This window comes from Crocodylus porosus, unplaced genomic scaffold, assembly GCF_001723895.1.
Source record: "Crocodylus porosus isolate Cpor-Errol unplaced genomic scaffold, CroPor_comp1, whole genome shotgun sequence".
Lineage (NCBI taxonomy): Eukaryota > Metazoa > Chordata > Crocodylia > Crocodylidae > Crocodylus > Crocodylus porosus.
The window spans coordinates 105,288,158-105,303,642 of record NW_017728918.1 but is presented as its reverse complement, the minus strand read 5'-3'; the positions used below and the strand labels follow the sequence as shown (position 1 = coordinate 105,303,642).

The 15,485-nt window shown below is 42.9% G+C and overlaps 1 protein-coding gene across 3 annotated transcripts in view; it reads right to left on the bottom strand.

The window, feature by feature from the left end:
* TMEM200A (transmembrane protein 200A) overlaps positions 1-15,478 on the bottom strand; it is an 86,424-nt gene extending 70,946 nt beyond the window's left edge. Inside the window, exon 1 of one of the 3 annotated variants that reach the window (XM_019538030.1) lies at positions 15,414-15,478. Coding sequence is in view for 1 of the 3 variants with exons in the window: in XM_019538029.1 (XP_019393574.1) it covers positions 14,113-14,168 (56 nt within the window). In the remaining 2 variants the exon portion in view is untranslated. Of the gene's footprint in view, positions 1-13,663; positions 13,770-14,112; positions 14,424-15,413 lie in introns of those variants that run through there. The other 2 variants (XM_019538029.1, XM_019538032.1) reach the window with 2 other exon arrangements.
* Between the last annotated feature and the right edge of the window lie 7 nt (positions 15,479-15,485).

The window sequence follows — 15,485 nt, the reverse complement described above, 5'->3', positions numbered from 1 at the left end:
AACTTATGCTCAAGCAAGGCTTGTGTCAAGGAGCTCTGTATCCTTCGATCCAGTGCAGAAGCCTGGTTGAGAGTACTAGAGAGGGATCCTGGTTTTCTCTGTTTAAAAAAATCCAAAATTCTCTAATTAAAAGCCCCCAAATTTGCATTTTTCCGTGATGAAAATGAAATACCACTATATATATAGGTATCAATTGAATACGATGTTGTATTGATAATTTGCAATTTTAAAGAAATTTGGAAGCCTACCAGTGCCTCAGTCATTATAATAAAATAAATTCTAAATACCTATATATTTTGACACTTGTTTTTTTATCATGGAAAATCAGAGCTCCCTCTGCCCGCTTTGCTCACCAGGTCGCAGGTCACCCCTGCTGCTTTGTGGCACTGAGCAGCCCTGACATGCTGTTGCCCCTCACTCCCAAGCCACAGCCCCCACAGCCCTGCTAGTTCCCCTCCCTCCTGACCCACAACACCCCAGGGCACCCTTGAAAGGATTTCAAGTCACCCCAGGGTGCCACAGCACCCTGACTGATCATTACTGAGCTAGTCTCTTCTACTCTGAATACCTCTGCTGTGTAATCAAAAGTGATGGAGCAGTTTCTCTGTTCAGAGACCACCAAAAGACCATACTACAGATGTCTATTTAAAATCTCTGGGTGTATCCTGTGACTCCTGTTTGTAAACCTCCCCATGCACCCCATGGTACCCATGAAAGGACTTTCAGGCATCTTCAGGTGCAGGGGTGCCCTGCTGAGAATCACGGGCATAGTTCCTGCTCCTAGGTCTGGGAGAGAGTGGTCTCCCAGCACACAGCCCTAGAGGCCCTTCCACTGGAGGATGAGTGCCACATGGATGTGCACAGCTGAATGACCTTCCCCAGGGCCAAGGCCACCTGTGGAGATGCACAGAGGGTTGCCAGTGCCCCCCCAGTTCCCACCTCATGCCTTGCCCCCCACCCCACCCCACCCCACTCCTCCCCTGTGCTCAGAAGCAGTCTTATGTTGGGTCTGCCGGCAGTTCTCACCACCACCTCTGCTGGGAGCCCGGGGGCGGGGGAAGCTGTGTGAAAAACATTAGGAAGTCCTGAACAGCTCTCACACCCAGCACTATCATCCACCACTGTGCCCCAAACCTGTTGCACCAGTCAGGCAGATGCCAGCCTCCTCCTACAGCCAGTCAGTGCCACCCCAGCCCCAGCCCTCGCAGTCCATTGGACAAGTCAAGTCAAGGCAGTAAATGGCAGTGGAGCACCATGGACGGCCCCGCACTCTGCCCACAGTGGAGGAGGCAGGAGAGGCAGGTCCTGGCACAGAGGTACTGTCCCCATCCCCAGCAAAGCCTCACTTGTCTCCAGAGATCAGAGCCCACCGGAGCCAGGCACCACACATGGGGGACAGGTCAGTGCTGCTGCAAGCTGGGCTGGGCCTGGCTGGGCTGGTGGGGGCTGTGGAATAGCAAGTCCCAGCACTTGAACGTCCCTCCCCACGCACTTGCAACAGGTTTTAACCCACCCCCCTGCCTGGCTGCTCCCTCCCGCTACACTTCAGGCCCCAGAATGCCCCCATGCTGCTGCCACCCCAAGCTTTGAGTCCCATGCCTGAAACTGAAAGGAACTCAGAAGGTGCTGCCCAAGTCTCAGCCCCAGGCCAGAGGAGGAAGAGAGCCTGGCTCTGCCCTATAACCCTTTCCCTCACCCAGAAGCAGCTTCTTGAAGACTGGAATTCAAAGGGGAGAATCCATTATTTTCTCCTTTAAAGGTAAAATTCGTGTTTTTCCACACTAAACAAAAACCCAGATCCCTGGTGATACCACAGTCACTATAATGTAGTTACTGAAGAGCATGATTTGTAATAGTAGTCTCCACCTCTTCTGCTCTCCTTCACATATGTGGAGGGTAAACCTGTGGATTTGTATTGTGACAAATAAACCATTTATTTCTGTACCATGCTGTTATTCACATAAGTAAATCCAACAACAGGGATAAGTTGGGCAAGAGAGATACTGTGTTTTATGCACATTTTTTTTCAGGTTTGGGCTTGTTTTTTCTCTCTCAAATTTTTATAATCCATGCTGAGTAGTAACATGCTCACTTCCAATGAAGTCAATTGATAAATGCTATAGATTTATGCTGGACAACTGATAACAGTATTTGGCCAGACAACTGGCTTTTGGGGATCTTCAATTAATCTATTTTTTTTTTATTAATGTAATTCTGGATACTATAACAAAATCATTTGACTGAATTAGGGATTTAGACCACAAAACCAAACATTAATCTATTCATTCAGAATGGAAATTAACTGCTAAATGGGGTGCAATATACCACACAACTTTTTTTTTCCAAAAAAAAACTGGTTGTTCCACTTTAACTGAAGACCAAACAATGTATTGGAATAGCACTTAGTTCAATGGTTCTAAGAACCCACAAATTTTATGACACATGAAACATATATAGAAAGTATTGTAGATAAAAGCAGCTACTTTGATAGATTAATTTATAAACTTTACAGTCACTCATCATTTTGAAAAGAAAAGAAGAAATTCCATTCCAATTAAGCTTTTAGAGCATGTGTACAGATAGTGACAGATGACACGTCTTTGTAATGATAACCTTTGTATGTTAATTATTATTCTAGCTGTGAAAAGAAACAATATTTCACATGGTATTTTTGGAGCAAAGCCTTTTGCAGAAAGCAACAGTACGCATCTTCCTCAGAAGTGAGATATCATTCTTATGTCTCCCTATTGTTTACATCTTGCTAAAAATGTGCTTTTCCCCACCACTCCAATTCCCACCCCTCCAACACTTACACATGTATTCAAACTGTATGATTTGTGCCTTTTCCAAGGTGTTTTTTAAAAACATGTATTTTAATTGGTGTATTGACATGTTCCAAACCCTACACAAATGCCTTTTCAAAAATACTTTGGGGAGTGAAGGGTTAAACCAATTGTGGAATTTAATAGAGCCAGGGATGTGAATGAATACGAGAATGGAAATTGTCCCCCCGCCCTTCAGTTTGAAAATTGCTATTTGGCCTTTAATTTAACTCATCAAATATTAGCCTGTTTAATATTAGGTTAGTCTTTCCATTTTTTTAAATGTTACTTACAATATGTCCATTCCTTTTCTTTCTTTCCTCTTTCACCACTTCAATTATTTTCCATCTGTTAAATATATTTTTCTCTTCCTTTCTCTGTGTCACCTTTTTCTTCCTCTCCTTCCCATTCTTACCTGCCTAATTTAGTTTTTCTCTTTTGTTCTTCCCTGCCTGTCAGCCATTTCTTTTTTCATCATCTTCAGTGTCTGTCCTGATTTTTCTTTCCACTTCTTATCCCAATCTAAGTTAGTCCTCCTACACTTCCAGTATACTTTCACAGACCTTCCTCTTCCCTCCAATTACAGTTGTTCTCTCCTCAATTCATCCTCAAATATATTCATCCAATTTTACTTCTCCATCCCTTAATAGCAACCTCCAACATACTTCCGATTTACTCACCTAACCTCACAGTAAATGCATCCTCTTAGCCCAGGGTATTCAACCTGCAGTACACGTTACACAAGTGGCATGAGTAGGCTGTGCACAGCACACAGCAGTTCAGGGAGAGACAAGGCAGCATAGCAGCAGATAGAGCAAGAAGAGAAAGCAGAGCAGCAGATTATCCAAAAAGCCCAGGGTAGAGAGCAGGGAGCAGAAAGGAGAGCAGCAAGTCAGGCAATGCAAGGGTACACAACGGGCACATGGGGAGGTTGCAGGGCTAATTTGTAGTGCACCTGCTAAAAAGTTGGCCCTCACTGCCATTACCTAGTCACTTTCAAATGCATTCACCCTAGGGCATTTGCCTTGTCCTGCTATTTCCTTCTCCACTTAATAGTTACAACCACTTCACCATACACCTCCTAAGCATTCACTGTCCAATTAAGCTCCAACTATAGACATGAAAAGTAGTGTTCATCTTCCTCCCTCCTGTCCCTGGAGGCCCCTGGAAAGGATAAGGCACTGAGATGACCCAGCAGCAGCTCATGCACATAACTTCTGAAAAAGAGCTCTTTATTGGAGTTCTTGCATGGAGTCAGGTCAGCAGCTCCAAGCAGCCTTCATACTGCTGCTTTTGAAAAGCACAAGGCAAATATTACTACCTAAAACTATAGCTACTTTCTGAACACAGATCAAGGTGGGGTCTGCAAGGCAACAGGAATGAAGTGACCCCAGTGCCATATGATGGGCAGCTGGGATGACAGGAAACAATACACCAAATATAATACCTTCCTCTGAAAGTGCTAAGCACTTCAGCTGAAGAGCACCTCATGCACTATGGTCATAAGATTAAACCTGAACAGATTTTCTGCAGAGAATGCCTCAGTCATTGTGAAGTCTATGTACTCCTCACACTGTTAATGTTGAACATGTACTCAATTATTGCCAGAACAAAGGCTTCAAACTAACATACACACTATACAAGGATAATGCTTCATCCACCATTCATCACTGAAATACAATCTTTGTGATAAAACATGGCAACTATTTATTTGCACATAGCAACCCTACACTATAATTTATATCAAAAAGTGATGAAGTCCATATTCAAAGAAAAGCAGATATGTATGCTATAAGATCAAGCCACAACAGAGGAGTTCTAGCCCTTATTATTTGAAGTCAGCAAGACTTTTAAGTAACACCTTTGAGATATGCAGAGATCCTGGTATTCTGATTAAAAATCCCAAATTCTCTGATTAAAACCCCCCAAATCCATGTTTTTCCACAATTAAAATGTCACTATATTTATATAGGTATCAGTTGGACACAATGTTTTATTGATATACTGACAACTGTAAAGCAACTTGGAAGCCTACCAGTGCCTCAATCATTATAATAAAATACATTCTAAATACCTATATATTTTGGCATTTAATTTTGGTTTTCTTATTATGGAAAATCAGAGCTCCCCTTCACTCACCAGGATGTGAGTCCAACTGTAACGGTTCCTTTTGTTGTTTTCTGGTGCTGAGTGGCCCTCTTATGATGGTGCTCTGCCTCTACCCTTGCCCTTGCTATTGCCCCTCACCCCAAAACCACAGTCCCCTGGCCCTGCCAGTACCCCTCACTCCCAACCTGTAGGCTCCTGGCCCTGCTAGTCCCCCTCATCCCTGATCCACAGTCCCCCGGCCCTCCCAGTGCCCATCACCCCAACCCAAAGTCATGCTAGGGCCCCTCACTCCTGACCTGCTGTCCCCCACTCCCTGCCCTCCAGTGTATGAGGAAGGATCTGGGTGTGTGGGGAACAAGGTAGGTCGGTGGGGATACGGGGTGTGGGCACAAGAAATGCGTAAGGTGTGTGGGGCTGGCACGGGTGACTTGGGGTCAGCAGGGGGCACAGGCAATATGTGGGGGGGAACATGCCCCCCCCGCCCCGATTTCTGCATCCATGATGAGGCATAGGGTGTGGTGCTGCAGCCTGGCTGGACAGCTCCAGGTAGGAGCTGCCTTTGTGGTCCAGCAAGCAGGACCCAGCGTGAGAGGAAGCACTGCACCTCCATGGCCAAGTTGAGGTGCAGAGGCATACTGCTGCTGGATGGGCAGGGGGTGCCTCACCTTGCTGGCCATGGCACCATGGCATAGTGTGGCATGCACTCCCACCCTGCCAGGTCCCACCCACTGGACCATGGAGGCAGCTCCTGCCTGGAACTGTTCCAGATAGGTCAACAGGCCACATGCCCTGCTGTGGGCACAGAAGTCTGAGAGGGCATGTGCCACTGCGCCACCTGTACTCCCCTGCCTCCCTAGCCCCATTGGCTTACCTGGAGGAAGATGCTTTGTATATTACACTGCCCTATATTATGCCCTTCTCTTCCTCCATGAGAAGACCTGGACAGTATCTGGATGAGCATCTGAAATCTTTATTTTACCTCTTCTTTAAGTCTAGACAATAGTGATGTGAATAACTGCCTGGGGTTTGATTTTAGGTTTTCTGTGTACTTGTTCCAGATCCTACTGAAATTCTCACTCAAGCATTAATCCAGAGTGCTGGAACTGAAAAACAAGCATGCCCCTGCAGTGACTCTTCCCTTCCAACAGTATTGCTATCATTAACAGGTGAAGAAATGTATTTCTCATCCACTCTCAATGCTCCTTTCTGCTAGTGCTCGGCTAGAATAGAACTGCTTGGGAAAAAGGAATTGAAATCCCACAGGGGCACTGTAGTCTTGCTCACAAGAAAGAAAAGTAGGACAAAATGCAGGAAAGGTAGAGAAAGGCTGGGAGGAAAGGAGGTGGGGATGAACAGATGAGGGCTCCCTTGAGACTGCTCTCTCATTCTGCCCACTGACTATTTCCTCTGGCCTCCGATTACATTATCCCTTCAATCCATGTTCTCCTGGAGAGGATTTGTACGCCACTTCCATATCACACCTGGATTTGCTATGCCCACAGAAACATGCAGAACTTATCAAGGTAGAAAGTATTATTACTCTAAAAGCATATACATTGTTAATTATGTATTATGTCAGCTGTCTATGTGGATGCAGTTGTCTATGTACGGGTACAGATTGTCCCCAGCACATGGGAACTCAGTCACTTGTTTTGATAACCCTCCTTTGAAAGTCACTGATCTCTCCTAGAGTTTTGTAGGCACAGAACCCTAACAACACAAGGTGGATTTTAAATACAGGAACAAATAAGTTAGAGGCATTGGAAATTTGTCTCACTCTTGACAGTATATTAACTTTAGTCATATTGCTTGAATGTTTTATAATGCGCTGCCTTTGGATGTGCTGAGATGGACAGATTAGGAGAGGTAAAGTTCTGAAGTTTTACGAAATAATTTTACACATGCTATTGGAAAAATGAACAAGTACATAGCTATACATTTTAGTTTCAAACTTAGTAAAATTTAAATGATAAAATTAATTGGATACAAACTTGTTCTTCACAGTCTATGGCTGATAGATAAGAAGAGACATTTAGAGACATTCAGATGCATTTAGAACCATAATAGAGCAAATAGTCACATTCCATTAATGTTATCACTGTCACACCAAATATAATAGAATAAATGATTTTTTTAAAGTGCTTTCTAATTAATCTGCTTTTGTCGTGATTTAAACCAATAAAAATCTTCATTAAAAAGATAAATGGTTCCTTGATTCCTTCCTCCTCTGGAAGGAATCCATCCAGCTGTCACTGTAGAAGCTTTAAAAGTTCTTTCCATTTCTATCATGATTATAGGCATATGCAAAAGACTCCACAAGGGATTCTTAGCAGTGTTTTAACATGGGACATTCAGCACCAAACACAAATTTCCGTAACTTGCACTAAAGAAGTCAGTTCAATACCATAATACAAGCTGTTATTCTCCAAGCACAAGGGTGCATCAGGAGTCAACAGAGTTTACATGCATGATACAAATACGTAAATTCATAACATCTGTAAAGCCTCACACTTATATTCTGTCTTTCTACAGAAACCTCTATTTTCTATGGAGAAAATCCAGAATGATAAACTTTGAGATACTTAGCTCCTCCACATTCCCTTGTAAACTTGTAAAGCTGCAGCTTGGAATGAACAAGAGAAACTTGTAAACAACTTAGTTTTACTTTACCAATCTTTTGTTATTGAACAAATTGAACAAGAAGCTCTTAACTTTTGTAAATAGATGGAGTGCTTTATTTTTTATATTCTTACTGGTTATTATAACTACCTAAAACTTTGCCCTTTGTCATCTCTGGTAGTTTTGTCATTGATTTCAGGCCAGGATTCCAAACTAGATTCCAACCATTCTCAAACAAATTAGAAAAATATTTTCACTTGGTTTCACTTGCTTTAACTTTTAATGGTGGGGAAAATGGTGATATTTTCAGCAAAAAATGACTCTCTGAAGTTTGAATAAGGCATATAATACTAATAGAACGGGTGCTCAACCCCCAGCCTGTGGGCCAGTTCTGGCCCCAGCATAATTAACCTGGTCCTAACAGGGCTCCCCACAGGTCCAAACATTTGGTGGTGAGGGAACAGTGGCTCTGCTGTCCTGCTGCCAAATTTCTGGATCTGTGGGGAGCTGCATGGGGCTGAACAGTAGGGCTGTGCAAAATTTCATTGGCTGTTTCAATTCCATACTGTTTCAACTCATTTCAAGCTCGAAACAGCGACATTGAATTGAAACAAAGGACTTTGAAACAGCCTTGAAACAAAACAAAGCTAGTTGAGACATTTTGAAAGTTTCAAAACATTTTGAGTTTTGAAGCAGCCAGAAGTGAGGTGGTGGGAGACAGGGAAGAACCAGGGCTGCGTTCCCAACAGCAGCCGGGAGCGCAGCCCTGGCTCTCCCCGTCTCCCACTGCTGGGCTGCAGGAAGCCGATCACAGCCCAGGCTCAGTTCCCTTCCCAAGCGCTGCGATTGAGCTGGCAAAAGGAACTGAGCCTGATGGCTCAGTGCCTCTCCCCAGCCCTATGATCAGGCTGGGGATGGGAAGTCAGCTCAGCTGGGCTGAGTTCCTTTCCCCAGCGCAATGGTCGGGTAAAGCATCAAAACAGCGTTGAAACAGCCGCACTGTTTTGACGAAGCGAAACAGTGAGGCTTTTTGGACTCTAAATGAAATTTGAAACAAAACACTGTTCCATCCAAACCTCAAAACTGAAGTCAAAACAGAACAGTGCCATTTCACACAAACGTACTGAACAGCATGGCCCTGAAAGCTGTATTGAGCACACAGAGTGGTGTGGGGCCCAATCCTGGTGTGCAGGGCAAGGTGGGGGTGGCACAGGGCCACAGACCCTTATCTCAGTGCACAAGTGCAATGCAGGGCCATAGGGCTCAATCCCAGTGCAAGAAGCCAGCCGGGGGCAGTGTAGGACTCCAGAACCAATCTTGGCTTGTGACACCCAATCTTGGCACACAGGAGTAGTCTGTGGCCCCAGGGTCTCATCCCAGTGCACAGGACCTGAACCTGGTACCAAGACGATATCCCAGTGTATAGAAGCCAGCTAAGGCCACGTGGGGCCCAGACTTACATGCAGTCCTCATGTGCAGCATCCCATCTGGCCCACAGACCAGCTCTATGCAACTCATCTGGCCCATGGGACTAAAAGTTTGAACATGTAAAGGAATATGCATGGAAATATACAGCGAAGACTAAAAAAAGTATGAAAAGCCTCATGAGCATTTTAAAGGTATTCCTCAAAACGGTACCTTGTTGCCTTACTTTCTATAACCCTATTCTTCTGTTGCCACTGTTCCCTTTCCCTGAAATTTCACCTCGAGCTAGGTGTCATTTTCCTCTGCTACAGAAACTCCCTGTCTCTGTTTCCCATTCCTATGGCAGAGGAACATACTAAATCTCCCTTCCCAAAGCAGAGTAGGAAGAAGCATAAGAACTTAAAGTCATCCTCTTTTCAGACCATGTATTACTGTCAAACAATAACTACAAACCTTGTCACATGCTACACTTAAGATGTGACTGCACTTAAAACACTAGCAACTGCATGTTCAAGCAGTAAAGCACGTGCTAAATGCTATCATATCATAGCACAGTTAGTACTTTTCTCAGGAGGAGTATCTCCAGATGGTATTAAGTAACATTTGTTCAGCTATCGCAGGACTGCTCCAGAGATAATAGGAGCGGTCCTTACCAGCTCCAATATGGTGAAGGGACTCTGGGGAGCTAGTTCAAGGCTCCAGTGCAGTGCAGGGGCTAGAACCGACAAATAGCTGTTTGTCAGTCCAAGCTGCAGGACTCACAGGAGCCTTGAACCCAGCCCCATAAGCAGTTGTTTGTCAGTCACTGCTCAGGCACTGCACTGGAGTTGGTTCCAGGCATCAGGGAGAGCTAGATCTGAAATAGCTGTTTGTGAACTACACAGCCAGCTCCAGCCCTGTCCAGATCATAGTAATCATTATGGAGCGAGCGACTGCTCAGAGCAAGTTCTAACTGGCAAGTAATTCATCTCCTGGAGTTAAGTTGGGCAGAGGCAAACCAAAGCTTTTATAAAACAAGCATCTAGGCAAAAGCAAAAAGTTTAAATTCAAGGCAAAAAAGTACTGGTTTTGTGACAATATTCTATTACAACAACTTAATTTCACTCATGCCAAAAACAGGGATAGATCCTATGTTTACACCAGTGCATTTAGCCATACGCTGGTGTGATAAAGTAGCAGACAGATGATATAAACCCTTAACCTGAAGAAACTTTGCCTAAAGCTATGGAGAATTATCCTTGAAAAATATGAGTAAAACACCATTTCTTTCAAAACCAGTGAATGAGAAATTGTGGAACAAGAATTCATTCATAAACAGGATTGTGTTAAGCATGATCTTATCAGAGACTCCAGTTTTTTATTTCATTAGTTCAACTAGTTCTTATAACCCCTATGCCCCTCAGTGTGCTAGCTCTTTTGTTTTTCTCCTTTGATCTTAGAAAGCAGGAGGAAAGGAGAGGCTAAGTCATTAATCTATTTTAAGATGCCTTCCTTCCCTGCCTTCTGTCTAATTTCAGACTACTACACCTAGCTTTCTCTTTATACAGACATCCCTTTGTAGCTGTTTATTAAAGCTGTTTGTTAAAGGGAATAGTAGTGGTCCACTGTAAGCAGCCACCCAGGGATAGTGGCACATCTGTCCCTTCCTGATCCTAGTGTAATTTATACCAGAATACAAAACCAATTTAAATGACACCAGGGTGGCACATCTACATGTTCAATTATGCCGCCCCAATAAATTGTGGAGGTTGTTGTTAATTGTTGTTGCTTATTATTGCTCCCTAGTGCACTGTTTGAATGTGTGGCTGGGAGCAATTAACTCCACAGCAATAAGCTCTGCAATTTGTTCAGGCATCAGGGGTCAGTCTGCCAGCCCAAGGCTACTCCCCACAGCTCAATGTGCTGCAGAGGGGCTGGCTGTGGCTTGAAGGAACTTCAGTGTAGGGTTAGTTGGCAGGCAGCCCCTGCACTGAAGCACCCACATGCTCCAGCCAACCAACCACCATCTACACATGCACTGTGTAGTTTTTTTACTCCAAAACAGGAAAATACTTGTATTTATATGTATTTACAAAATAGTAAATTATTTGTATTAACAAGATAGTATTTACAAGTACTATCCTGCTGCGGAGTAAATTAGTATATTCCAGCCTAATAGGGGCGCATGTGTAGATGCTAAGGCATTTACTGTGCAGCTAATTAGTCAACTCCACAGTATAAACATCTCGTGTAGCTGCACCTGGTATGTGTTTATTTGTCCGTGCCTTCTCTAAGTAATATACATCACGTGTCTTCAGCCAGATTTGGTCATCAGGTTCACATGGGTGGCTCTTCAGACGATCTGTGGATAAGAATAGAAGCTCTGCATGTACACTGAGGTACCGAAGCTCGTCATGTACGAAAATGGATATTTGTGCAATAGAATGACAGTTTTCTTGCTGTTTCAGTAGAGTAAATTCCACTCTTGTTGTGGAAGACTAGCATAAAGCCCTCTGTGACTCATAAACTTCATGTCAGTCAAGTATTGGAGCTCCAAGCCACCAGCACAAGTGGTAGGACAGACTTAAGCAGCGCTGAAAGTCTGTGCAGTCACCTCCCAAGCAGACCCCGGGTAGGGGATATAATTCACCTTCCCACCCATTCTGCACCTCCTTCCCAAGCATCCCAAATACTCACAGAGAACAAGAGAAATTCTCTCATTTTTTTCTTTTTTTACAGCAAGATAGGAAGCACACTGACAAATCATTAACAAAGAAATCCACAGAGAGTACCTATGTTTCTGATTGGCTATTTCACAAGATGTTTTCTAAGCCAATCAGGTACCAGTTTAACACAAGGGTTTTTTTATTTGTTTCTTTTCAAATACATGCTATTCTTTTAGAAATATGTTCATTTTTGATTTTGACATTTTTGGTTGACTTTGAGTCATTTAGAGTCAGTCATCCAGTTCATGGAGTGAGGTATCTGAACAATAGGATAACAGAATGGCAACAATTCTGAATTTCTAGCTATTCTTTTGAAATCATGAGAATATCCATTTACTTAAAACAGGAAGCAAATAGTATTCTTCCTAGATCCTGATCCTCGTGACGCTCAAATCTGCCCACATAAATCTGACTGAAAGGTCAGGGGCTTATTTGGTAGTTGTGTCCCAGTCCTTTTTTAGGACTTTTGTGTACAGTTCTAATAATAAATAATTACATCATTAAAATCGGTAAACACTGGTTACGCAATTACTTTTTATGTATTTTTCTGTTTCACTTGGATGTGCGTTCTTGTTTTTTTGTTTTGTAAAGCAACCATAAATCTGAATGAGACACCGGAATGATCCAAAACTTAGGGTCTGATCTTGTTACCACTGCATTCCAATCCATGACAGTACATCCTTCTGAGATAGAATCAAGACCCTCCTAAATAAAATAACAGCACTGCTTACAAAATAGAGTGGCACCGAACTACAGTGAAATGTCACTATTAATAATTACATCATGTACTCAGTTCAGCCAAATCACCCAGTCATAACTCAGGAAAAACTCCTTTCGACTCCTATATGAGAAATAAAGGGAACATGCAATAGCTTTGTTCTTCACGACAGTAACTTTTAAGGCTCCATTTTTCTATACCACACTTTCATCTGGATTTGGCAACTTCAGTGTGAATCTTGCCTGAGTAATATCCTCAGATATTGGTTTCACATGAATAAGCTACAGGTAGCAGCTGTCTCCTTTTGTTATTCTGTACAAGTTGTCTCATTGTACGTCCTAGGTTAACTGTTGATATGATTGAATTAAGAACATTTAACCAGTACGTCTTTGTTTATGTGATATGCAACAGGTATTTTACTGTTATATTTCCATGTAGGTCGAAGGAAAGAGAAAAACAAGATGGCTCGATCCTGCAAGGGGCTGTGTACTCTGGCCATTTTCCAGCAATGCACTTAAGCAAGCAAATAGTTTCATTGAAGTCAATGGGACTATTATCACATGCAATAAACCTCAACAGAGATCATCAGCAGGGATTGAAGCTGGGACTACTTATCTGCTTAAAGGTCAGTACATGCTTAAGGGTTTTGCTGGCGGAAGGCTGGAGTGTTCAACGCCTTGAAGTGCTGAACCCTTAGTGCTCAAGTTTTGTAATTTGCTTTGAACGGTTTTTAGAAGAAACGGAAGAACCTTTTGATTCTGACTAAATCATTATGGACAAGAACATTTATGACACATTTCAGGGCAAAGAAATTAAATAATCTTTCAGATTCTGCATACTAGTATCTATCTCCTTTCCAACTTTCACTCAGATCACTCCGAATCCAAAAGAGCAATGAACAAGTAAAATACGTTTGTAGCCAACACAATACAGATTACATATGATTTTATTACTGTCTAAGTCTTATCTCTTTCCACATGTGTAGTTTTTTTATCCTAAGCACAAAAAGTAATTTTTACCCACTCCCATATTACTCAAATTGCCTTATAACTGTTCTGTAACAAGTATTCTGGTAAAAGTAAATCTACCAGCAACATAAGTACATTAAAATGTTCCAGACTCAAAAGAGAGTAACACATTTTTCAATTACACATCACTAAAACATAATTTGCTGCTTTAAAGAAGTTTCTACATTTCTCCATAGAATAATTCAGAAACAATTTAAAGGGAATTTTGACATTTATATCTATTATCCGGATACTTACACAATTCCAGTTACTGGATATCGGAGTATCTTACTTACAGGAAAATAAGACAACAGTTGTTGCTGTATCAATCTTACCAAAGCAGCTAAGTCACAAAATATGCGAGCTGTTTGCAATTGAATTTTGTTGAACAATATAATCCTCAGAGTTTAAAAGTATCATCGAAATGCAGGTCAACCTCATGTTGCCACTGTTTTGTTTTTTCATACTGATGTTCAAACCTTTCCTTACAGCACAAAAAGCCATTTTTTCTTTATTTTGTAAGGACAACTTCTGCACAGTAATCTATCTTCTAGCAGATGAATACAAACCAAGTGTCCTTTGACATTCAGCACAGTGAATGATATTTGGCAAATGGAATTACAATTAGCATTCCTTGAAGTCTGGCTGGAGTGACACACCGGCTGCACTCTAAGGTTACCATTCAAGAAATCGGAAACACTACGAACCAGCTAAACTGCTCGCTGCCGTTTTGGTTCTGAGCAGACCTCACTAGCAGGCTCATGTCCTCTTGATGAATGGATTTGCTCTTTTAGGAGAGAGGTGGTTCGCTGTGTGAGTCTGAAGTCAGGCAGGCGGCAGGGTAGAACCGTGTGTTTATAGGCTAACTAAGTAAGACAGATGCAGACATAGATTTAGAGGCAGATGTAAATATAGATGTAGACTTAGAGACTTAGATGGAGATGGAGATATAGATGGAGATAGAGAGCAGAGGTTCCAAAACTTTTTCTTGTTGTATACCCCCTTCCAGATTTACCAGTTGCTCTTGTACCTCTACCAGCATACATTTTGTATTTTAACCCCTTAAATGCCAATTATTATAACAAAAATTAAATCTGCCCTTATATAACTTCTCCTGTGTACCACCCCAGAGATGTCTTCCGTACCCCAGAGGTATGCATACCACAGCTTGGGAACCCCAGACAGAGAGGAAGATATAGACACAGTTGTAGATATAAATGGATGTAGATGTTGATGAAGATATAGATCTAGATGAAGATACAGATGTAGGTGCAGAGGCAGCTGTAGACATAGGTATGGCTATAGATGTAGGTATAGATGTGGAGGTAGATGTAGATGAAGACATGGATATAGATACAGATGTGGATGTAGATGAAGATACAGATATAAATGGATGTAGATATAGGTGAAGATACAGGTGTAGGTGAAGATACAGGTGTAGGTGAAGATAATGATACAGATGTGGGTGAAGCTATAGATGAAAACAGAGAAGTGGGTGAAGCTATAGATGCAGATATAGATGAAGAAACAGATGTGATGAAACACAGATGTAGGTGAAGATATAGCTGAAGATACTAATGTAGACGTAGAGGTCAATGTAGCCGTAGGTATGGATATCGATGTTGATGTAGGTATATACACATAGAGGTAAATGCCAAGAAAGACACTGATGCAGATGTAGATTAAGATATAGCTATAAATGGATGTAGATTAGATAAAGACAGAGATATAGATGCAGACAGAGATATAGATGTAGGGGTCACCATTCGATGAGTGCACTCACTCAGGAAAGCTTGCTCGCTCTCTCTTTCATTCCCTTAGTCTAGCGCGGTGCATCTCCACCTGCCCCCTTATTCTCCAGGACCAGGAGTGGGAGTTTCCCCTCGGACCACGCTGACAACGCCCCCACCCCCCAGCTCAGGCGAGACGAGACAAAGCTCGGCGGAGCCGGGCGACGAGCTCCGCGGTCCCGCCGCCCGCCCCGGGTCCCGCCCCGCTTTGTCCTTACCTGCGCTGAGCGGGCGCGGGCTCGGCAGGGCGCGGCTCAGGCGGCGGGCGGGCAGCAGCCGCCTCCCGGGGC